At 51.5% G+C, this 21,908-nt stretch overlaps 6 protein-coding genes across 6 annotated transcripts; 3 read left to right on the top strand and 3 right to left on the bottom strand.

The window, feature by feature from the left end:
* Nucleotides 1-1,516: 1,516 nt before the first annotated feature.
* On the bottom strand, nucleotides 1,517-4,609 carry M431DRAFT_519325 (hypothetical protein; the record flags this gene model as incomplete). Its single annotated transcript, XM_024920388.1, has 9 exons — nucleotides 1,517-2,201; nucleotides 2,280-2,594; nucleotides 2,820-3,100; nucleotides 3,175-3,248; nucleotides 3,333-3,549; nucleotides 3,608-3,642; nucleotides 3,705-4,209; nucleotides 4,292-4,371; nucleotides 4,458-4,609. The coding sequence occupies 9 exons, from the start codon at nucleotides 4,607-4,609 to the stop codon at nucleotides 1,878-1,880; spliced, it is 1,983 nt and encodes a 660-aa protein (XP_024775409.1). The 3' UTR covers nucleotides 1,517-1,877.
* A 417-nt stretch (nucleotides 4,610-5,026) lies between these two features.
* M431DRAFT_481227 (hypothetical protein) lies at nucleotides 5,027-7,501 on the bottom strand (the record flags this gene model as incomplete). Its single annotated transcript, XM_024915941.1, has 5 exons — nucleotides 5,027-6,535; nucleotides 6,587-6,877; nucleotides 6,939-7,093; nucleotides 7,140-7,373; nucleotides 7,453-7,501. 5 exons carry the CDS (start codon nucleotides 7,499-7,501, stop codon nucleotides 5,027-5,029), a joined length of 2,238 nt encoding a protein of 745 aa, XP_024775410.1.
* A 451-nt stretch (nucleotides 7,502-7,952) lies between these two features.
* On the top strand, nucleotides 7,953-10,076 carry M431DRAFT_4686 (hypothetical protein; the record flags this gene model as incomplete). Its single annotated transcript, XM_024915410.1, has 2 exons — nucleotides 7,953-9,114; nucleotides 9,178-10,076. The coding sequence occupies 2 exons, from the start codon at nucleotides 7,953-7,955 to the stop codon at nucleotides 10,074-10,076; spliced, it is 2,061 nt and encodes a 686-aa protein (XP_024775411.1).
* A 4,246-nt stretch (nucleotides 10,077-14,322) lies between these two features.
* Nucleotides 14,323-15,377, top strand: M431DRAFT_407808 (hypothetical protein). The gene has a single exon (XM_024914917.1). The coding sequence runs from the start codon at nucleotides 14,624-14,626 to the stop codon at nucleotides 15,149-15,151; it is 528 nt and encodes a 175-aa protein (XP_024775412.1). The 5' UTR covers nucleotides 14,323-14,623; the 3' UTR covers nucleotides 15,152-15,377.
* A 1,810-nt stretch (nucleotides 15,378-17,187) lies between these two features.
* On the top strand, nucleotides 17,188-18,616 carry M431DRAFT_82272 (hypothetical protein; the record flags this gene model as incomplete). The annotated part of the gene is made up of 2 exons (XM_024923146.1): nucleotides 17,188-17,591; nucleotides 17,659-18,616. 2 exons carry the CDS (start codon nucleotides 17,188-17,190, stop codon nucleotides 18,614-18,616), a joined length of 1,362 nt encoding a protein of 453 aa, XP_024775413.1.
* Nucleotides 18,617-19,701: 1,085 nt separating this feature from the next.
* M431DRAFT_141236 (hypothetical protein) lies at nucleotides 19,702-21,784 on the bottom strand. The gene is made up of 2 exons (XM_024912622.1): nucleotides 21,217-21,784; nucleotides 19,702-21,098 (listed from the first exon to the last, which is right to left on the bottom strand). Exons 1-2 carry the CDS (start codon nucleotides 21,391-21,393, stop codon nucleotides 20,022-20,024), a joined length of 1,254 nt encoding a protein of 417 aa, XP_024775414.1. The 5' UTR covers nucleotides 21,394-21,784; the 3' UTR covers nucleotides 19,702-20,021.
* Nucleotides 21,785-21,908: the final 124 nt, after the last annotated feature.

Here is a 21,908-nt window from a genome sequence, read left to right on the forward strand (position 1 = left end):
GCCTGGTGGGAGTTGGAGCTGCTCGCTCCCGAGTCAACGGCGGAGACCAAGGATCAATAACGGCGCTTCGGCAATGGCCCGAAATGTGGTGGAGTTGATGGTGTCAGCGGCAACGGCTAGGGCAAGCTGGAGTAATTGCGGAACCGTCCGTGCTGCAGATGGGCAAAGGCCAGTGCCAAAGAAGAAAAAACGAGCGGAGGTTAGATGGCGAAAGCTGAGAGTTCCATGCGTGTACTGGACTCTAACGAAGGCACCAGGCACCGAGCCCAGTCACTTGACACGGGCGGCAGCCTCCCGTCTTTATAAAAGTCGAAGAAACCCAAACTAGACATCACATCAGCGCTCATCTAGACAAGGTATCAGTAATATTACTACATAAGGAAAAAGCAATGAGAGAAGCTGAGCACTCTGGTGTTTGCCCGGGTTCCCGTTTCCATCCCCTGCGTCAAGCCATGTCTCAGCGCCGCCCAGCCATCTGGTTCACTTGGTAGCTCTTGTTGGCGGTCCATTTACATGTATTCTCACAACAGCAGATGCCGTCACTCTCAAGCCTCAAAACTTCGAGTTGTTTGCCCAGACGGCCCCCATTCTAAATACATTTCCCATGCATGATCTAATCCCTATAATTGGTAGCCTCATTGTCTTGGCTGCAATTCAGGTCAAAGCTGGAGCCGCTGTGCAGTAGCCAATCTCCAGCTCGGCAAGCGACGTTGAATCTACCCCAGTTGACTTGATATTAGCCTTCCATTCTAGCTCCATTTTGCTGCTCTTGCTCCCCGTCGTAATTTGCTATTTTCCGCGTGTTGAACCCAAGAACCCTGTCTGGGCAGATCGGTGTGACATGCCCGCGGTGAGTGCCTGAGAAACTCGACACCTGTGCGATGCAGCACGATGGCAATGCGTTACAGCCCCAGAGCAGAGAGACACAACTAGGTATCTCAACGGTACCTCATCCGTTTGATGAGCTGTCTACTATTGAGATAGGCCAGCTTTCTCTCTAAAGGATATAGTGAGCAAGAGCTACATCTTCTCAGATGACTTCTCATACTGCGGCTTCTGACACGCCAATCCCTCCCCAATGCCCAAACTGGGCTCGTCTCTTATCCTGTCCCAAATCAAACTGGCTGAGTCTCACTGCAAGCGCCGCTTGACGATCCCTCCTTGGCAAATTGCCGGCCTTGCGCACTAGACGGCCCATTTAGCACACACACTTACGGAGTACAGAGACAGGGAATTGTCCCAAGCAACGGCTGAGTTGTCTGAATTGGGCATGGAGCGCGTAATACAGACGACAAAGCGGTCGAGCACAAGCACAAGATCTCGGGGTATTTCATCTTCGCATCGGAATCCAGAGATATGGCCCCTGAGCCATTCGCGATAAACAGGGGCAGTCGAGGCTATCGAGATGGAGGCGACGCAATCTCGCATCTTAGCATGTATACTAGGGAATCGCCAATCAAGCCATATTCAGGCACTTTGACAGAGGTACGCATGCTACATGCGTTTCTAGGTAGATGCGGAAGATTTCACGGTCCATTTCATTCTATTCAGATCAATTCAATAACGCCCCCATACCTGAACAAAACTGCGAAAGTACAGCGCATCTCGCATCCATCCAGCACCTCAGCCGCCTGTTTGCTGTTTCATTGATCGAGTCGAGTCCGGATCCCTACGAAACGGCCGGCGCAGGCTAGCGCCATTCCACTGTACATAAATCACCTGTAAACCGGTAGGTCACTACAAATCTTCTCCCTGCAGCAGCACCTGCAGCCAGAGATCACTTCAACCTCCACCGCCATAGATTTCAGTTGGGATCTCACAAGTGCGGATCCATCCCGGCTTCCTCTCTCCTCCATCTCAGGGATCTCCGCCTTCATTTAGCTTGAGCTTGGACTTGGCCTCAGCAACCCGCCAAACCAGGCCTGCAGCCGCGTCCAACCATCTTCCGCCTCCAGTCCCGTCACCAGACCAATGTAACCGTCAGGACGCACCGCTACAACGGCCCCCCTGTCTGGATCAACGCCATAGTGCTTGTGCGCCTTGCCATGGTCGTCGGCAAACACCTTGCCATAGTCCCAGCCCAGCTTCTTATCGAAAGGATGGAAGACCTCATGCAGATCCTGCAGCAGCTCAATCTTGTCTCGTGGCCCCGAGTGTACCAGCAGCACGTCGACAATGGACGGGTCCTCATCCGTCATCCACTGCGAGGATCCTGATCCTCCACGCGGGTCTGGCCCAGGAGCCAGGCTGATGCGAGGCGACTTGGCCGGCGACAGCACATTGGCCTGGAGCCAGCCGCCAAGCTTGTTGACTGTGGCCAGCTGCGTGGCTTGCGAGATGTCACCACCGAATACGACGACGCGGAAGCGGCCATTGGACGGCAGATGCAGCTGCAGCTCCCATGGCCGGGCGTCTGCCTGTGACAGCACAATTTGCGACGCAAAGCGTCTGCCCGGCTGGCAATGCGCGGCAGATTCGGCTAGGCTTGTGACCTGGCTTTGAGACGGTGTCTCAGTGCCTTGCAAGCCTCCTTTCAAATCACTGTCGGATGTAAGAATGCTGGGTTGATAGTGGATGCCGACACCTGTGATGAACTGTGGTTTCAATTAGCAAAGAGTAACAGAAGCCTCACGGCCATTAACGATCCCCATTTGCTGCCCGATCTGGAAACCAAGATGGCCTTGTCTGAATCGGCAAGGTAGACCCCTACACAGGGTCTCATTTCCGATAAAAGCTGGTCGCCTACTCACCGCAACTCATACAAGAGACATCCTAGCTATCTATCTACCGGGTAATGGGATCACTGGGAATACACTTACCAATTGTGCCTCTCGGAATGCCTGTTGAAATTCACTCATGGAAGATCCCGCCTCGTCAGAGGCATCCTTGGCCGGCCTCCCTGAGAAGAGCTTGGAGAACTTTTGATCAAAGGCGATGAGCTGCCGAGCAATCTGCCTCCGTTCCAACTCGTACGTATCAAGGACGTGCGGCTGTAGCAACTTCTTACACACGAGGCCGAGTTTCCAGCCAAGGTTGTATGTGTCTCCCATGGAAACGTTCATGCCTTGGCCGGCCTTGGGTGAATGTGTATGCACCGCATCTGTCTTGCGTTAGTAAATCCGCCGCCTCTCAAGCTAAGTTGTCTGTTCAGACGGTTACAGGGATTGCCCTCACCTCCTGTAAGGAAAACACGGTTGTGTTTGCTAAAACGATCGCCGACTCGTTGCCCAATTTGATATGCTGTCCACCTGCGGATGTTTCACTCAGCCTTTGTACTTCACTCCAATAGCTTGCTCCGGTCGGTGGAACGCAGCACCCCTTGTGAGACTTACCAATCAATGTAGTGGTAGTCAAGAGTGTAAGGGCTCAGAATCTTTCTTGCTGTCTCCAAGATGACATCTGGGGTAATTTGTGATCTGTCAACGCGTCCTGTGCCCGTGGATACTTGTTTGAGTTGGGTGTACACTCTGACAAGCTTGTTTTCTCTCGGAATGATCATCATGGCTCCGAATTCGGCGCTGTGTATCATGCACCTGCTTCTAATGTCCGCTGTCATACCCTGTTAGTCTCATTCAATGACATATCTAGGGATTCTGAAAGCTCTCACGGAAGTCTGTGATGGGAATAATGTCCAGTACTCCCCTATTTAAAAGGCCATTAGCATTTCCGTTGATGCAAACTCAACTGATGAAGAAAAGTCTTACCAAATAGCATCAGTTGATTCACCCTTCATCTGGTACTCTTCACCAAGCGTCTTTCTCACCCATGAATGTGCTCCATCACATCCAACCACATACTTGGCTTGAACTTTCTCCTCTCTTCCAACCCCGGCAGTATTCGCAAGCAGCCTCTCTGTATCGTCTTCCGCTAGGTTGCTCCTATACAGCCCGTCCTGCAAATTACTTAACCTTTGCGTCGGGGTGGCTTCTTCCTCAGTCAAGTGGCGTAGGGTCACTTCTACGGGATAGGCATCTTCGTCATCAACACAGCTCTCGTCAATATGCAGCGAGGTTGGCATAACGCTCCGCTCAATCTCGACCAATGGGTGTTTAGGAGAGGCAGAGGCCCGGATTGTATCGATTAGGATGCTCTCGACGCGGCCTTGGTGCAACACGGCCTCGGTGAATCGCGAAAGATTCGGCTGAGTATTGGGACCACGGTGGTGGCGACGAATCTTGCCATCCTCGTCTGGGTTCCAGAAACTGACCTCTATCGCCGGACAATTAGATGATTTCTTTTTGACACATCCCACATCCTGTCTGTGTGCAATAACAAAGATAATGTAACTCACCATGCATATGGTTTGCCTCGTGCCATACTTTGTGTCCGATACCGAAGCTGTCAAAAATTTCTAGGGTACGACACTGAAATCTGTTCGAGTCGCGTCATGTTAGACTTATATCCTCTATGTATGAATGCACTCTAGGCCCGTCTCCGAGCCTTATGTGGTTACTTACCCATCTGCTTGACCGGACACGATTTTGCCAGTCCGCTTGTCCACGATTCTCGTCTTGACACCCAACTTGGCCATCCAAAGGGAGAGCATGAGGCCTGCGGGGCCGGCTCCAATAATGAGCACATCGACCTTTGATGTTGCAGCAGCTTCCATAGTTAATTTAATTCACCAATATTCGCTTAGTGCCTCGTGAATTATAGTATTAGAAAGAAAGAAAAGGTAATCTTGTCGGAGAATTAAATAGTCTACGCTCTGCATCTAAAGCTCTTATATAGTCAATATGGGGTATACAGGATCTATATGTGTTACCCTGTTTACGAAGACATGACAAAGTTTCATCGCTCCACGATTTTGGGCCTAAGTAATCATGGGTCATCTCTGACCAACGCTCCCCTCATCCGCCACAGTACCAACAAAGACAAGGGCAGCGTTGAATCGTTATGATTTCTTTATGGAAAACACTATTTGATGTCCATTCGTCAGCTTTCCTTTTCTCGTCCCCGTACCCCAGAATTCGTAGTCTGCACACTACTTCGTTTGGCTGACGATTTTCTTTGCCACACTGTTTTCTCAGTCACCGCCGATATTACGGCCCAGGTCTCTCCGCACTCTCCACACACGCGAGCCGACTGGCCGCTTTTGACTGCCGCGGAGCACCTCGACCCACGGGAGGGCGGTGGAAGACCCGGCACTTGGGTCCGAAGGAGCCTCGGATTCTGCTGAGCCTTCCTCTTCATCCACATCTTCGGCTTCCTCCTCCTCCTCCTCCTCATTTGGGTCTTCATTCGATATTTCAAGGGGCTTGTCTGCGTTGATATCGTCCTGCCGGGATCGCGCGTACATGTCCTCCGTGTATGCCCATGTCGGCGCATCAAATTTTCCATGAACAAGCACGATCTGTCGGCCCTGAGACCGTATCTGCTCTATTGTCTGTAGCGGGATAGGAGTAAGAATTTGAAGTGTTTGAGTAGCGGTGTCGATACCTCGGATGAGAACGAGGCCGATGGTGCGAGAGAAGCAAGGGTCGAGAGTGATGTCGCTGGCATTTGGAATATACGGCAGCCCTTCCGTGGTCCTCGAAATGAAGTCTTCTATTGCGGAATACCCGTTCTTGTCGCCACCATCCTCTGACAAGTGGGCAGTGGAAGCTAAATTGTGAAATGCTTTGGGATCTTCCACATCCACCGCAGCAAGGATCATTCCATTGATTGCTTGTGAGAGCAGCTCCGATGGAGACTGGTAGTCATATAATAGAATACCGAGAATTCCCCGCTGAATGCCAGAGTACCGGACCTGCAACGGAGGCATGGACGACAGTGGAGAAGGGTTCCAACTCGGCCTCAATCCTGAGCTCGGCTGTTTCTGGTCTTGCAAGTGGAAGTATGACATAGCCTGCATGGCCCTCAAGTGAGCAGCGGTGCGGGACGCAAACTCGGATGGTTGCGAGGGAAGGGTGGTAAAAGTTCTCTTCGTTGCACCGCGTAACACCTCAACGACATCTGCAGGGCCGTCTTCAGACATGTAAATCACTTCCGGAGGGTTCATTCGAGAGATGATTTCCACTAGCAGATCCTGTCCAGTGCCCAAAATCCAACCTGGAGTGTTGATGAGAAGATGACAGTTGCGCAGCAGTCTTCGATAGTAGTCAAGAAGATCCAGCACACATTCCAAGTAGTGTTCTGGCGCCGCCGCCGGTGTCATGGAGGCCAACGCATGACATCTAATGACTCTGTATGATTCATCGTCTAGATTTGGATGCGTAAAGGCAGCGCTTAGATTGGGCCGGGTGATATGAACGAGCGATATCGTCCCGCAAGGTGCATACTCGGGCTGGCCAGGATCCAAGTCGAGAACAGCGATGCCATGACTCCCTGTTCGTGTTGCTTCACTCGTCAAGATGCGGTTTACGAGCATCTTGGAAAAGGTTGACTTTCCTGCAGACTTGGGGCCGCATACAAGCGTTGTGAAAGGGCCACCCTTGGCTACGGATACGAGATCGGCTAGCTTCTTGTTCCATGCTGGAGGAGATGAGAGTTCTTGTATGACGCACTTCTTGGGAGCATCATCAGAACTGCATACCTGACACTTGTTAGCTGTAAGTCGTGCAAGTAGAGTCAGATTCGGACATACAATCTGGAACGTTCGTCCCTTTCCTAGGCTGTTCTCCGTAGAGTCATCCTTTGATTCTCCCCATATGCTTCTGAAAAGGGGGGACAAACGACTTAACCGTCGCAACCCGTCGGCATTTGGGTCATGGTGAAGCTCCAGGCTAGCCTTCTCGGAGGTTCTGATAACTGGAATTGCATGACAGTGGGGAGCGTGAATCCAGTGTATAGGATCTGATGGCCGCAGAGTGGCTCCAAACACAGTCGCCTCGCCGGCAATGACTTTGATTCCAAAGCTGCCAATGGCAATGAATCGCTAAGCACAAATCGATTAGTTGATGCTTGAAATCAAACTTACATAGATGCTAGAAACATACCTCGCTATCTCTGAGCTTTAACGCGACGGTTCCCTTTGCTGTTGTGCGGCAGTTGTTTTTATTTAGCAAGAAAGACGAGTACATGACTCGAGAACTTGAAAGACCGGCTTCTGGAGTAGATGGATCGCTTTTGGTTTTGAAAACTTGTTGTAAGTCTATTGTTGTACCATTAAAGGATCAAGCAGGCCTACCTCATCTTACCACCTTGTGAGGCAGAAGCTCTGGTGTCGCCACGATTGAGTGGCCCTCTTGACCCATTCTTCTTTGGAGATTTAGGAGGTTCATTTTGACGCTTTAAAGTTTGTAAGACACTGAAGGAGTTGGTTCTAGCTGAAGCTGATTCTTCAGGCTCCGGAGATGAACTGGGCTCTTTGGCTGGTACGTTGGCGACTAAGCGCCGGCGAGCTGCAAGTGCACTTAATGCGCTTACTGCTGCTAAAAACGAGTTAAGTGAGTTAGATTATTCTAAAATTGTTCGTAGCAGGCCTTTAATGATGAAATTTGGCTGACTTACATGAAGGAGCAGCTTGGGTGTCGAGTTTACGACGCTTGTTGGAAGACATGTCTGAGCAATATTGAGTAGGGAACGATCAAATACAGAGTAGAAATTAATGAGATTCGGCGTCGGGCAAAAAATCTCATAGAGGAATCAATGATTGTTCGCAACAAACATCCACCGACTTAGCATAACAGGAAATGCATTGTAAAGGCCAAATTTTAGAGAGATGTAATGAGCCCGGCATGCTGGCAATGATTCGCATTTGGCGCTACAGCTCTGAAAATGCGCTTATCGATAAGATATAGCACACTAAGAGTTTTCGAACTGCGCCAAACACGTCCCGCCAAATCGCGCGCTTTCCCCAAAATAGGCGCGTCATGGTGGGGCTCTGCTTGTGCATCTTCAAAATTTCCATCCAGGCCTCGAAAAAAAGTTCAGAGCAGCATTTCCTCTCCAATCTCTCCCACCTGATTGAGCATCCAACCAGGCTCATTGCACCTCGAAAACCCGCCAAAATGGCGCCTAAAGAGCCCTTCAAGATTCACTCGCTTAGCAAGCACGTCGAAGATACCAAGAAGGGCCTCAGCGCCTCAGCACAATACAATCGGCGGCCTGTCTCCAAGCCAGCGGCAGCGATCATCAAGAATGAGCCCGGTGTCGCCCTTTTCCCAAACAACAATGACAGCGACGAATCGAGCGAAAGCAGCGACAGCGATAGTGACAGCGATGAAGGTAACAGCGCCGATTTTTTGAAGAAGATCGGTGCCAATGGCGCAAAAGCTTCGACAACTCCCAAACGGCGCAGCAGGGACGAAGAGATCGCCGATAGCGACGTCGAGCGCAACGCTTCTGCCAAACGCAACGCTGCTGCTAAGAAGGAGCAGATTGTGAAGAAGGAGCCGTCTTCTTCTGAGTCTTCCAGCGAGTCATCCAGCGAGTCCGAATCGGAGCAAAGCGAGCCCAAGACGAAGACAAACGGAGCTGGCGTCAAACAAGCTGCGGCGGTCCAGGAACCCTCAAGCAGTAGCTCCGAGGAAGAAAGCGAGGAAGAAGAAGAATCTAGCGACGAGGAGGAGGAAGCCCCCAAGCCTACCCCTAAGCCTATCTCGAAGACACCGGCCGCACCTGCCGCTACAAATGGCACCCCCAAAACACCTGCCAAGGTACCTGCCAAAGCTTCTACTTCGAGCAGTTCTAGCGAGGAGGAGTCAAGCGAAGAAGAATCGAGCGAGGACGAGGAAGAAGTGTCTGAAAAGCCCGAGGTTTCAAAGAAGACTGCAGAGGAATCTTCTTCCGACTCGGAGGATAGTGATGCTGAAGTCGACGATTCCATGCACATTTCAGATCGCGAGATGAACAACCAAGTCGGAACGCCGAATTTCATCGCTCCCGATTTCGCACTTCGCAAGGGAGATGACGGAGCCAACGGCCAAGATGTGGCTCGCATCTGCAATGAAGCAAATTTACAGGGCAAGCAGTTCTGGTACTTTACGGTTCCTTCCAACGTCCCCATCTCTGTTATCGAGAACATAGAGATCCCCATGGACCGATCGCAGATTGGAAACCGAGTCTTTTCACATGACGGCCAAGACTATGGCGTCTCCTTCGACACGATTGCGACCAAGAGCTCGATCCAGATTTTGATTCCCTCAGCCAGCGATTCCAAGTACCAACCAAGTCAGTTACTCTCCTAAGCTGCCCCCGGTTTATCTACTTGCCACTAACTAATATTTCATTTAGCCCGCAAGCAAATCGACCAGACTATGCACATCAAGAGAATTGCCAATCTCGGAGGTGCCGCTGCTTCTTCTGTCGGTCCCGCGCCTCGTCGCGCCCCTCGACCACAACCAAAGGGCCTCAGGGCTAGGTACCAGCCATTTGGCGTGAATACCCCGATGGGCAACATCGGAGCAGATGCACCTGATGACGAGGATGTTGACATGGCCGAGGCACCTGCGGCATTGGCCACTCCTAAATCTACCAAAAAAGACAAGAAGGGCAAGAAGGAAGATGCCAAAAAGAAGAAGGACGCTGATGTTGCTACGGAGAGCAATACTACGGATGTGAAGACTTCCAAAACCGATCGCAAGGGCAAGAGAAAACACACCACCTCCGAAGATGATGCCATCACTGCTGAGCAGCAGCTCCGAGATGAGAATCAATCTGCGGAGACCAAGAGCAAGAAGCAGAAGACGGCCAGGGTTAGCAGTCCTGATCTCGGAGCAGAATTGCCCTCAGCCGCCAAAAAGCAAACTCCTATTGCGCCACCAGCCATTCCGTCGTCGGCATTTTCGTCATCGGCCACTACTATTGCTACTCCCTCCAAGGTCGTAGCAGTCACTCCTAGTACGGCCAAGAAGTCGACTAAGAAGACAAAGCCCGAGACTCCAGTGCCCGCACCGCGTCAAACAGCAGTTCCTCTGCCAAACATTCCCCTGACTTCCCGACCAAAAGAATCGCCGGTTCCTCTCCCGCCTTCCTCTGCACTCCTCGCTACACCTGTGCAGTCAAAGAGCAAGAAGAGCAAGAAGACCAAAGATGAGGTCAATGCCACCGGTTCGTCACAGCAGAGCCCCCCACCAAGTGCTCAGGGAGGGGATAAGAAAAAATCCACGATCAAAGCCAAGGGATCGAGCTAGGTCCCCAGATCTCCATACAAGTTTTGCTGAGTGTATTTGAGCGTGGGCAACCGAAGTGCTCCTTTGAGGATGCATAGGTCGCTACGATGACCCTACTGAAAGTAATGAGCAGTGTGGGATGTGGTGATTATTGAGGTTTCACCCTCCACAGGAGCTGTAAGGTCTATGGGACCTTGGCTGCTAACTTTCGATTTCTATCTGCTCTCTGGACTGTTCATCAAGAAGAGCTATTCTCGCAACTAGGAGATATTGGCGTTTAGGAAGAAGCAGTTTTTTATGTCTACAAAAAAATCAGGAGAGAGGTTTATTTGCATTTCAGGGGTTGGACGAGATATGAAGCCAAGCTTTCGGAGAGGGGAGACAATTTGCCAATATGTGACAGGCATTTTATTGTATTTTTTCATGTACATCTCACATTTCGCAGACATGCTACCGATGCGGAGGACTATTCACTGAGAAGAGTCTCTGGATGGACATGCGTAGGGTAGAGAATCGTCTGACGTACGTTTGAAACTAATAGACTGCAGTTGAAAATGAAAGACTTGCAGCCAAGTAACACATGCGAGACTCTGGAAGACGTGGACATATTCACATTTTTTTTTCATCCAGATATTTGCAATGTATACAATACCTAGTATCTCATGAATGACATCGAATCAGGCAGAGATAGGAATGCTCTGTCATACACTCACCAACTGTCTGTTGGGTGAGCAAACGGAATATTATCTGTGCACCGTTGGCATCAGATCCGGATACTCACCCTGGTCGACCCAGAAATCGTGACCTGGCAGTCGGTTGACAGGACCGATTCGCGGAGTGGATACGGACACCAGATAGGAGGCGCACGAGCAGCGATCGGTCTAACCATCGGTGAGGGAAGAGAGAAGCGAGCGAGAACGAGGCTTAGAGAGGCGGTGATCGATTTGGCGGCGGCGTTGTCCATGCATGTGTTCCAGGTACCACTACGGAGGGCTTACGGGTACATACTTGTCCCAGCAAAATCAGCTGCCAGGTTGCCCCCATGCAAGCAAACCTCAAGGTTATGAATGAGGCTGTCGTACAGGGAAAATGAAGCATGCATACGTGGACGGAGCGGCAGCGGCAATGCAGGGGCATCGGCCGTCGGCAGGGCGAAAGTCAAGATTTGATTGATCTTGGGCCGCGCAGTTTACAAACCCCCTGGTAATACTATTCTGTACTGCTACTTTGGACAAAAGACGGCGATACGTGGACGGGTGGCTGGTTTGGCGGAGATGCGATCCTTCTTGGCTGAGCTGGCGGCGTTCTACTGGGCTGACTCTGCGCCTTGCTGTACGCGTACCCATCACGATAGTACCTCCTAATGTACGGGTACCTACTTGTGAACCTGCGCGAAATTGAGCGAGAGGCAAAAAGAAAAGAAGGCTTCGTCATCCGGGGACAGTTTGCGTGGCTCGTTTCGTGGTGGTGAGACAGAGCTATTCCTCGTGGGTGACTTTAATCTTAAGCTGTGCTTCGTGGGGTGTGATGGACATCGCTCTCGCACTTTGTTGGGCGATTCCGCCCCTATGGAGCATCGCAATTTACCTCGCGTATCATGTACCCTTACGGTTGATGACAGCTTTGTTGCTGGATTGAGCTCGCTTGACTAAGCGCCGGCTTACACGCAATTCGTTGCAAGGGGAACTGCTAAGGACAATACGGAATACTAGGTACGATACGATGAGGGATTCGCGCTGATACGGAGCCCATCAGCATTTAGGGTCCCGCGAAACTGACTCGGAGGAGCAAATACTGTATCCGTAACCAGGCGACAAACACAACAGGGGGGAAAGAGTTTCTGGAGGCAGGGATCTTTGGCGCGGACGATGGCCTTAGATCGCTGCGTGTTTTGGGTGTTGTTCCCTTGCCAAGAAATTAAGGAAATCGAGGTTTGCTGCATACAGGCGTGAAAAAGGGAGGGGATTCTTTTATTAGATCAAACAAAAGTCAAAAGCAAGAGGTAGTGATGTTAGTGGTGCTGCCCTTGCATGAGGCGTAAGGCGAGGAAACAAAGAAAAGCTTTAAGGCCTCGGGCCGTTGAAGGCACTACTGCGAACGAGCGAAAGAAAAAAGAAGAAAGAAGAAAAAGAAAAAAGAATTTTTTACTTCAAAGCCGAGGTATCGTCTCCATCAGAGACTTTTGACGGGTCTGCGTTCTTTTCTCTTCATTGCTTTTTTACCAAATGGCTTTTTTAGCCTATCGGATTAAGCGGACCTGGTTCGTTCAGCTTTGGCGAGTGGTGTGATTATTTTATGCAGGCGAGTGATGACCTGTTGAATGAAGAAAAAATCCTCTCGTTCTGTAGCAGAGGAGCATTGCATCACCAAACATCTCACACACCCTATCCGGGAGCTCTTTGACAGAGAAATGGTGTTGCAAAGCCAACGAACGATAGGCTCGATTAGGCAGAACTAGCTACAAACATAAAGACGCAATTGGGAAAGCTGGGCAACGCGAGGCGCAGTAGAGTTTGGTTGGCTCCAGCGCAACAGAGGCCCGATCCTGCTGAGCTGAGCTGACGTGATCTGGATAGGACTAGCCGGTGTCGTCACTGAGTTTTCAAAGAGCTTGATGCTTGTATTCGTGGTATGCCTGTATGGGGTTCTTTGATGAAAGTTGCGGAGCTCATACCCGAGGAAATGCGTCGCTAAAAAGAACCTTGAAACCAAGTGCGACAGGCAAAAAGTCGCCGAAAAGACTTCGCTCTTGCCAGCGAGCGGCCAATTTCCCATTTTGCGGAGGGAGATTATATAGAGTGCGAACACAGAATCGGCAAAAACTCACATGTCAGAGCACGCGCCTGTGCACTAAATCAAAGCACAAAATCACACCGTCACAAATGACAATTCGACCAAGGCACAAGACCAAAAAGGTACATGAGTGGAAGTACATGCGCCCGACGTACTGGTACAGAGACTTTTAGGTGTTCTCCATCGGAGCCACAGGCGCTAAAAAAGAGAAGTAGCATGGAAAAAGGCCGCCTCCGCGGAATCTGGTTCGTCGCCCAGTCCCCATGAGCTAGACAGAGCCCAAAGAGAGAAGAAGAAGAAAAGGTAAGAGCAAGAAAAGGGTAGTCTAGGTAGTTGGCTGGAATTGTCCGGATTGGAGCTGGGCTGCTCAATGTCGTCATATTACTTTTTTGTTTCTCTTCCTAGCTCGCACTGCAGTAGCCGCAGTCGCAGCTAACACGCTCACCATTTCTTTTCGGGTTTGGCACATGCGGAAGAAAGACAGCAGCCCGGTCTAGGTTGTTGTTGGGAGCTGCATGCTGCCCGAGATTCCCGCTCTCAAGCAGGGGTCACGCGAGAGATGTGTCCGTGGACATGTGGTTATGGCCGATCCGTCTCTGGGGATCAACGGCCGTGCTTCTCTCGAGCTTCCTGTTCAATGTTCCGTGGACAGCTTCAGCGAGTCAAGCGAGCTGATACGAGTACACGTATTGATCTCTCGCATGTAGCGGAGTGGAGGCCACGCGACCACTCTCCTAGTTGCAGTCGGTCACTTGGCGGAGATCTCCAAGCGCATCTAACTGATAAGAACGGCTGCCGTTCTGAAGAGGGACACTCGTAGCAGCATACAGATCTGGGCTTTGAGTTTGTTTGTTCTATAATTACTCGACACGCCTGGGTTGATTCGGGGTCCCTTAAACAGGCATAAAAAGTAGCTTGATATGAAACAGAGTCTCGATCAAACAGCGTGCTTACGCGTACTCATGATCCATTCAACGGTATAACCAATACAGTATACAGTACGAGGCAATAGGTGCTATTTGTCTGAGATGAGATTGCTGGGTGAGATGGGAAGAGAGCCGAGACCGCCTAGTGTGCTTGTCCCTCTACATCACATCCTTGGGCGTTTTGAAGTTGAGAGAGCAGCAATTACTGAGCTGGGCAAGTCGGCAAAGTCGCTACAACAAGCAGCGAGATTTTGTTTTGTCATCCGACTTTTCCTGTGACCTGCCCTCTCCACCGCTATCAAGCAGTTCGCTCATGCCTGCATGATATCTCGCCATGTGCCCGAGAGGGTTGCACTCCCGAAATATCTTAACTCCACAGAACGTTACCAAGTGACGATGGAATCGGGGCTACGATGCGGCCAACGCCCGCCGCTTAGGTCGGTTCAGGAAAATGTACAGAGGCCAGAAAAGAAATCAACGCGCGCGCGCGGTTATTATTGGCAATCAAGTAGCGGTAATTGATAGCGTCTGCGGACTCCGGAGCAATGCTATTTGGAAGAGTATTACTGCCGGAGAGCCGTTGGATGAGGGGGCTTGAGTTTTTTCGGCCCCGTTTGAAACGGCGGTCTTTTTCTTACTCTTCGGGCGCCAGGAAAAGGCCATGCTCCATCTAGGGGTGATGTGAACCATTCTCGGGGCCAATCCATCGATCCCTATTTCGCGGACTTGGGACAAACAGCGAGAGGTAAGCGCCTGAAATGGTCTGAGCCAAGAAGAGCAGGGTTCAAGTATTCCTGGTATCGTATGTAACACCTCGATTCTATTACATGGGATGTTACAAGCTGTAAGATGACCTCTCCCGGAGCCTTTCATCATTGCAATTTCCAAGTCTCCCCTCTGTTTAGTCGACATGTTCTGGATGTTCTTGCGGCCACGGAACACGTTGGAGGCCCGCTCTGCCGAGGCGCTTTTTGCTCACCGCACGGAACAGACGATATGCAGAGAAAGAAAGAAAAAAAAAAGTGTGACTGTCGTGCGCTAGTTGACCTTGGCGCATTAGCTGGATTTGAGGCCACGATCCAACCACGAGCTTCGCTTGTGTGCTCTGTCGACGTCCACTGGCTTCCATCGCGTGACCCGGCTATGATTCTACTCGTTGCCTCGATCGAACCCTGTTTGCACCGTTTGATCTTGCTCTTTTCTGCTCTTCTTCCTATTTTGGAGGGGTCTCGGCTCTTCTCTTCGTCGCAGCGGCGCCATCCACGCGCCACAGCCGGCATTCTCAAGTGCCTCGACTTGCATGCATTTCAACTTCCGTCCCCCTCTATGCCGAGTTGGGTTCTCAACGAGTGCAAGGAGACCCTCGGTCGAAGCTGAAGAGGGACCCGGCACCGAAACGTCCGTTTTTCTTCTTCTCTTTCCTTGCGCCGCCAAAGATGCCGCAATAGAGAATCCACTTACCACTTTGGATCAAATGCTTAATTAACTCTCTTATCGGCATTTTCTAACCTCCGGCAGCCCGACTTATCAATGGACCACCTTACCTAAGTACCTTATCCAGAGTGCGCAGGATGCTACCCAACTGTAGACATAGCAAATGGCTTCATCTGCAATAGATTAGACGTCATGGACGTTTGAAATTCACTACTATTGCACTGCTACTGCTATAATTAATTAGGTGCTTAGTAGAAGCTTTCGTAGACTGGACCGTTTTATTCCATTGAAAGAAGCTTTTGCAGTGGAAAGATTCGTCAGTCCGTCATCGTCGAGTTGGCCCGATTCCACATTCTTTTAGCCTCGTCGAGGCGGAGAGTCCCCCCGATCTTGTACCTTTTGTTCTTGTACAGATACTCGTCCCAAAAGGCGGAATTGAAGGTAAGAGTACGCGTATTAGCTGATTCATTCAAGTCTGACGGTAATTGCCATGTGGTAGCTGCAATGGTAAGATGAGATTGAAGTGAAATTGATCGACTGAAGCTGATGCTCTCGCGGGCGGAAGCAGCGCGGCTCCGTCACCGAGCACAATTTCTCTTGCCCTTGCCATGGTACGCATTAATTGTGCGCATCGCCATGCATCCCGGCATTCTCGGCCAGAGTAGTGGGCGTCCCCCACCAGAAGCCGCCGCAGCCACTCACAGCGCTCGCAGACCGGGTGCAATTTCACCATCAGGCGCCCAGGGCCAAGTCGCCAAGAGCTCCAGGGATTGCTTGCCTGGGGCGGCTGCAGCCTCGGTGCGAGTACCGGTACTTGCGCGCGCGGTGGCTGGCCAACGGAGCACTCAATCTTCACACTAGGACCACTGCGTCCAAGGCACCTACGGGACGTGGGACCAGCGCTAGCACGGCGTCCAGAGCCAATCGATGGTACGGCGCTGCGAGGTATCGGTACCCATGGGCCGCAGCTTCCGGGGCTGTCCCCAAATTAGCCCGGGCCCTGTCTAATCACAGCGCCTCAAGTCGACCCATCAATCGTTTTTTGCGCCGCAACAGCGTAAAGCCCGGGTGTCCGTCCCACGCGCGCTAAGGAATAAAGCCGTTAGACGAAGAACAGAGCAGGGAAGGGAAGGAGAAAAAAAAAAAAAAAAAGACACCCGCCATGTACCTACAGTACAAGTACCGCCGCCAAGGGTACCCGTTCGGAGTGCTTGCTCTCGTACACGCACAGCGCCGCTGTCCGCACTAATTCCGTCGCCATGCCTGTGCAAGGTTCTTGCGCCACACGACACACTTCCTTTGTACTCGTACTTGCACGCTTCGGAGGTACCCAGCGCCTCGTACCGCCCTCCTGCACCTTGTCATCATTCCCTGTCTTACCTCACCTACTGCTGCCACTTACGACCAGACCCTCTGCGTTTTGCTCGACCTTTACATACTAGACTTGTCCCCTCCTCCTCCGTTTGGCTTCATTCTCCTTTGTCCTCTCTATCCGACTTGACCTCTTCTCTCCTCTTCCCTCGCCTTCCTCTTTGGCGCTCCCGGCCTTCCGCCCTCTCTGTCCCTTGGAAGAACACCATCCAAAGCGGCCTTTTGCTCGTTACGCACGCAAAAGCCCTACAGCGCCCACGACATCCTGTCCCATCGGCCTGTGGAACCTGTTCGTCGTCCCTTCGTCGCCGACAAATCTCCCAACTGCACGTGCTTCGACACGCCTCGGCTGCGACAAGTGCACGCAATTTGCTGCTTCTTTGGCTTCGTCCTTGGGTATTATGAGATAGTGTTTGGGGCAATCCGCTGTATTCGTACTTGGTTGGACCAGCATCGCTGCCGACTCCTTTTCTCCCCCAATTCTCCACCACGGGTTGCTTTTTTCTTTTTGCTGCAAAGATTCGCGACAATTCTCCGCCCTTGCACGACCAGGCGGCCTTTAGTTCTTTTTTGAACATTACTTTTTTGGGCAAACAACTCTAGCAACAATGATGGATCTTGGATCGGGAAAGCCCAAGTTGCCGGCGCTGCTGACGGAGCACGTCAACTTGGCTTTCCTCAACCGCCTTCCCGCCCGCTACGTTCGCCGGCGCCCCCGGGCAAAGTCCAACACGACGCATCGCGGCGAGGACATCACGAGCCTGCAAACCTCGTTCAACTTCTGGGACGGCTTGCGAGACCTGCAGAAGCACCAATGGCGTCTTGCCGACCTGCAATACGTCGTCCTGGCCGGTCTGACGCTCTTCTCGCTCTACATGGCTCCTCCGGCCCCGGCCCTCAAGCTGTTTGCCCTCATGGGCGCCGCGTGGGTTCTCCTCATGCCGGCCACCCGCCAGTTCTTCCTCCCGTCGCTTCCCATCTGGGTCTGGCTGCTTTACTTTTTCACTAGTCGGTGAGTTGGCCCTTCTGTTAATTGGCTCCCGAGAGCTGTGTTGCTAATTCTGCCCTGTCTTGTTTAGATTTATCCCTACCGAGTATCGTCCTCATATTTGGGTTCGAATCTTGCCCGCCCTGGAAAACGTTCTCTACGGCGCCAACCTTTCCAACATTCTCTCGGCCCACAAACATCCCATTCTGGATATTCTCGCTTGGCTTCCCTACGGCATCATGCACTTCGGGGCGCCTGCAGTGTGCTCTCTAATCATCTTCATCTTCTCCGCTCCTAGCACCACCCCCGTCTTCGCCCGTGCCTTTGGCTGGATGAGCATTCTTGGCGTCACTATTCAGCTCATCTTCCCCTGCACGCCACCATGGTATGAGAATGAACATGGACTTGTCCCTGCTGCTTACGGCATGCCCGGATCTCCCGCTGGATTGGCTCGTGTCGACGCGATTTTTGGCATTGACCTGTATACAACCAACTTCACCAATGCCCCGCTTCCATTTGGCGCATTCCCCTCTCTCCACGCTGCGAATGCTGTCCTCGAAGCCTTGTTCATGAGCCACTGCTTCCCCCAGTTCAAGTTCTTCTTTGCTGCTTACGCTGGCTGGGTCTGGTGGGCCACCATGTATCTGAGCCACCACTATGCCATCGACCTGGTGACCGGTGGTCTCATTGCGGCTGCCTTTTACTACTCTTCTCGTGCTAGGTGGCTGCCCCAACGCCAGGCCGACAAGCTGACACGATGGGAATACGAGTATGTCGAGACCGGCGACCACCACAAGGTCGTAGACGAAGAATCTGGCCAGTACTTTAGCTTGGGCTTCATCGACCACCGTCGTGCCAACTCCAGTGACGGATGGACTGTTGCCAGCAGCTCCAGCTGCAGCTCTAGCAGTGGCACACTCAGCCCCACTGCTTCAGAAGCCTCAATCCCCGGTATGCTGGTCATGGACTTGACTAGCGACGGGCAGGCCTGGGATGGCCAGATCCCACCCAGAGACGTCGATTTGAGCGAAGTTGTTGTATCACGGTAATGGCATGTTGAAATCCGACGATGCCGCCGGGCATCGCTTGCTCGACGATACAAAATTTTCCTACTTCTATCTCTTATATCACACAAACTCATCACCCTTACGACGGGTGACTGAGCGTTACGAACCCGCTTATGATTCGATTCAAAATTCGTAATTAATATTTGGCGAAGGCCTCAACTTTTTCCAAACATCTTTGGCATTCATCGGCACAGCGAAATGGCGCAATGTGGTGTTGATTTTATTTTCTTATTGGTGAGGGGGGAGTCACGTCCGGCTTCGTTATGGCTGAACCGGATACTGAATATTTAATAATGGGGAGGGGAGTCTGGATTGGGGAATCATGGGAAAGAAAAGGATAACATTTTTCCATTCGAACCTTTCAAATGATTCGACTGCATATATTCGACACGGGAGGGTACTACTTCAAACGATAGAGTACGTAATGTATACATACCAAGGGGATAATCCGTGCATGGGAGATGGATGGGATGAGTACATGCACTGAACGCTCGCTAAGTGAGCCACGAGTTGGGGCACTGATGAAGGATAACCCGGAGGGTAATCGGGTTGGATGGACGAACATATCCAATTACTGGATAGAGAAACATTCAGGATGGAGGGAGAGGGCGGTGTTGGAGAGTTAACTAGGCCACTGGCGCAAATACCAAAGATGCCGCTCGCTCAACCTTTTGAAAAAAGGCACAAATGAAGAACAAAAAAATTTGATGAAAACCTACCTACCTTTGTCACTATATGGTGTACTGGCAATGAATGGATGAATGAATGAATGAATGACAGTCTGTTACATATATTACAAACTGCCTGTGATAGTCAAGTAGGGAATGTCCCAACATTAATAATGAAAACTGAATTACGTTAAGTCTTTGGTGTATTGCGTATCATGGTTTGATGGTAATCAGTTCTTCATTCGTGGCGTGATATTAAGCGCCCCTTCCACTTGCTATGTAGCCATATACATGTCTTATGATATCTCATGACAACTGCCTTTTCTACCTCGACCCATTTCCGGCACATCGTGAACAAAATAAAAACCCTTCAATATTTCCCATGGCTCGAACAGACGTATAGAAAAAAAAGAAATGAAAAAGCAAATGAAAATAAGCAAAAGGAGGGGTTTTCTTCAAAAATGTGAGGCTCGATTTTTTTTTTTTTCGGTTTATTGAGTAAATGGGTAATGGAGATGGAGAAGGACTTCTAACAGACAACCGTATGATTCTCGTTTCTCGTCCAGTTGAAGCTCAGAAGACTCTATATCAGAAACAAGTTGCTCATCAACGGCTGCCAGCGCCAGAGATAGTATGCTGTATGTTTCTGTTTGGAGAGGACATGGCGCTCTCCTCCTCCATCACTACCTTTGGTGTGATTGATCATATCGTCTCCACTGCTACCTTGCGGCTTCAGGGTTCCAGAGACCTTTGCTTGTCTGCACGATCCGGTTAGCCAGATTGCCTGGCTGTAACAACGCAGGCACGTCAGAGCTGGGCGTTGTGTTGCCCATGACTACATCATCAGCCTGTCTGTGAGCGCTGGCATCGACGTCGTTACCCTGGCTAAAGCCCATAGATATGGCGCTGTCATCCTTACGGGCACCGCTGATAGGTGGAGCAGCAGTGTTGGGACCTCCACGAGCGCGAGCAGGCTCTTGGGAGCGGGCGCCGTCCATCATCAGATTCTGCGCCTCACGGAGCTTGTTGATGGCGCGAACGGTGTCGATGGCAGCGTGAAGCGTGCGCCGAGCGTTGAAGTTCTTCTTGATCGTGGGCAACAGGTTCTCGCCAGCGCCGTCTGAGGGTGCGAGGCCGGCGACGAATGGGTGCTGGAGGGCTTCGTGGGCAGTAATGCGCTTGTCCTGGTCGATGGTGAGGCAGCGGCGGATGAAGTCCTTGGCATACGACGAGACGCCGCGCCAGTACTCGACCGGAGTGAAGCTGTAGTCGGCATTGAGGATGGCCTGCATCTCTTCAAAGTCGGAGTCACGGTCGAACGGGGTGTAGCCGCACAGGAGGAAGTAGGTGATGACGCCAATGGCCCACAGGTCGACGGGTTTACCATGGCCCGTCTTCTTAAAAATCTCGGGAGCCATGTAGCCGGGAGTGCCGCAGGTGGTGGTCAAGACATGGAACTGCTCCTCGTCCATGATGCGGGAGAGGCCAAAATCGGCGATGAGCAAGTCTGCATTGTCTTCGGGTGTGCGGAAGAGTAGATTCTCAGGCTTCAAGTCGCGGTGAACGATGCCGTGGTCGTGGAGGTATGCGACGGCGGACAGCGTTGCGCGGATGAGATCGGCCGCATCGGATTCATAGTATGAGCCCTTACGGCAGATGCGATCAAATAGTTCGCCTCCGAGAGCCAGGTCCGTAACAAGGTAGAGGTTGTTCATTGTCTCGAAGTAGTCGACTAGCGTTAGGATGTTTTGGTGCCCCATGGACACCTTTTTGAGGACGGCGATTTCATTGCGGACCTGTTCCCTCCCCCCATCTGATCAGCGCGTATTCTTGTATTATTGCAAATAGAAGAAGCGAAAAGGCGCCAAGGGTTGCCAAGTTAATGGAGGTGATGTAGTAAGAGGGCTTGCGTACCATGTGCTCTCGCCCCGCCATGAGTCGCTTGTTGATAACTTTGGCCGCATAGTAGCGCCCGGTATCAATATGGACGCATTCCTTGACGACGGAGTACGAGCCCGCACCCAGCGTCTTTCCGACTTTGTATCTGCAGGGCTGAACCTGAGGTTGCTGCTGAGGCGTCTGGCGGCTCATCGTGGTCGGAGCCGCGACGCCGGAGAGGAGAGGCTTGGAAGAAGAGAGGCGGAGGTGCTCCGGGCGGGAAAGGCGGCAGTGGGCAGCTACGGGCAGGAGGATAGCGGTAGATTAAGGGCGACAGTTATTTTGACGTGTTAGAAGCGAGTTTCGGGAGAAGATGGATTCTTGCGACCTTGGACCAAGAAAAAGGATCTGGGGGCGGGATTGATTAGTTGTGACGGCCAAGGGGAGTTTAAGGCGGTCTTCAACGCCAGGTGGGGGAGGGGCCTAGGGGGAGCCTAGAATGCATGGTCCAACTCGGCAGCCTATCAAGCAGCGATTTCAAAGCTGATGACCTGAGCAGAGGTTGCCAGTATGACTGAGGCTGATTAAACGAGGCGGGCAAATCAGGGAAGACATGAGAAAGAAAAAACCACTTACAGTCTAGCTAGTCTAGCCCAAAGGATTTTAACAAACGCATCACAAACATTAGTACCTGCACGTAATGCGCGGTCCACGGCATAGATTTTTTA

Source organism: Trichoderma harzianum (genome assembly GCF_003025095.1).
Source record: "Trichoderma harzianum CBS 226.95 unplaced genomic scaffold M431scaffold_5, whole genome shotgun sequence".
NCBI lineage: Eukaryota > Fungi > Ascomycota > Sordariomycetes > Hypocreales > Hypocreaceae > Trichoderma > Trichoderma harzianum.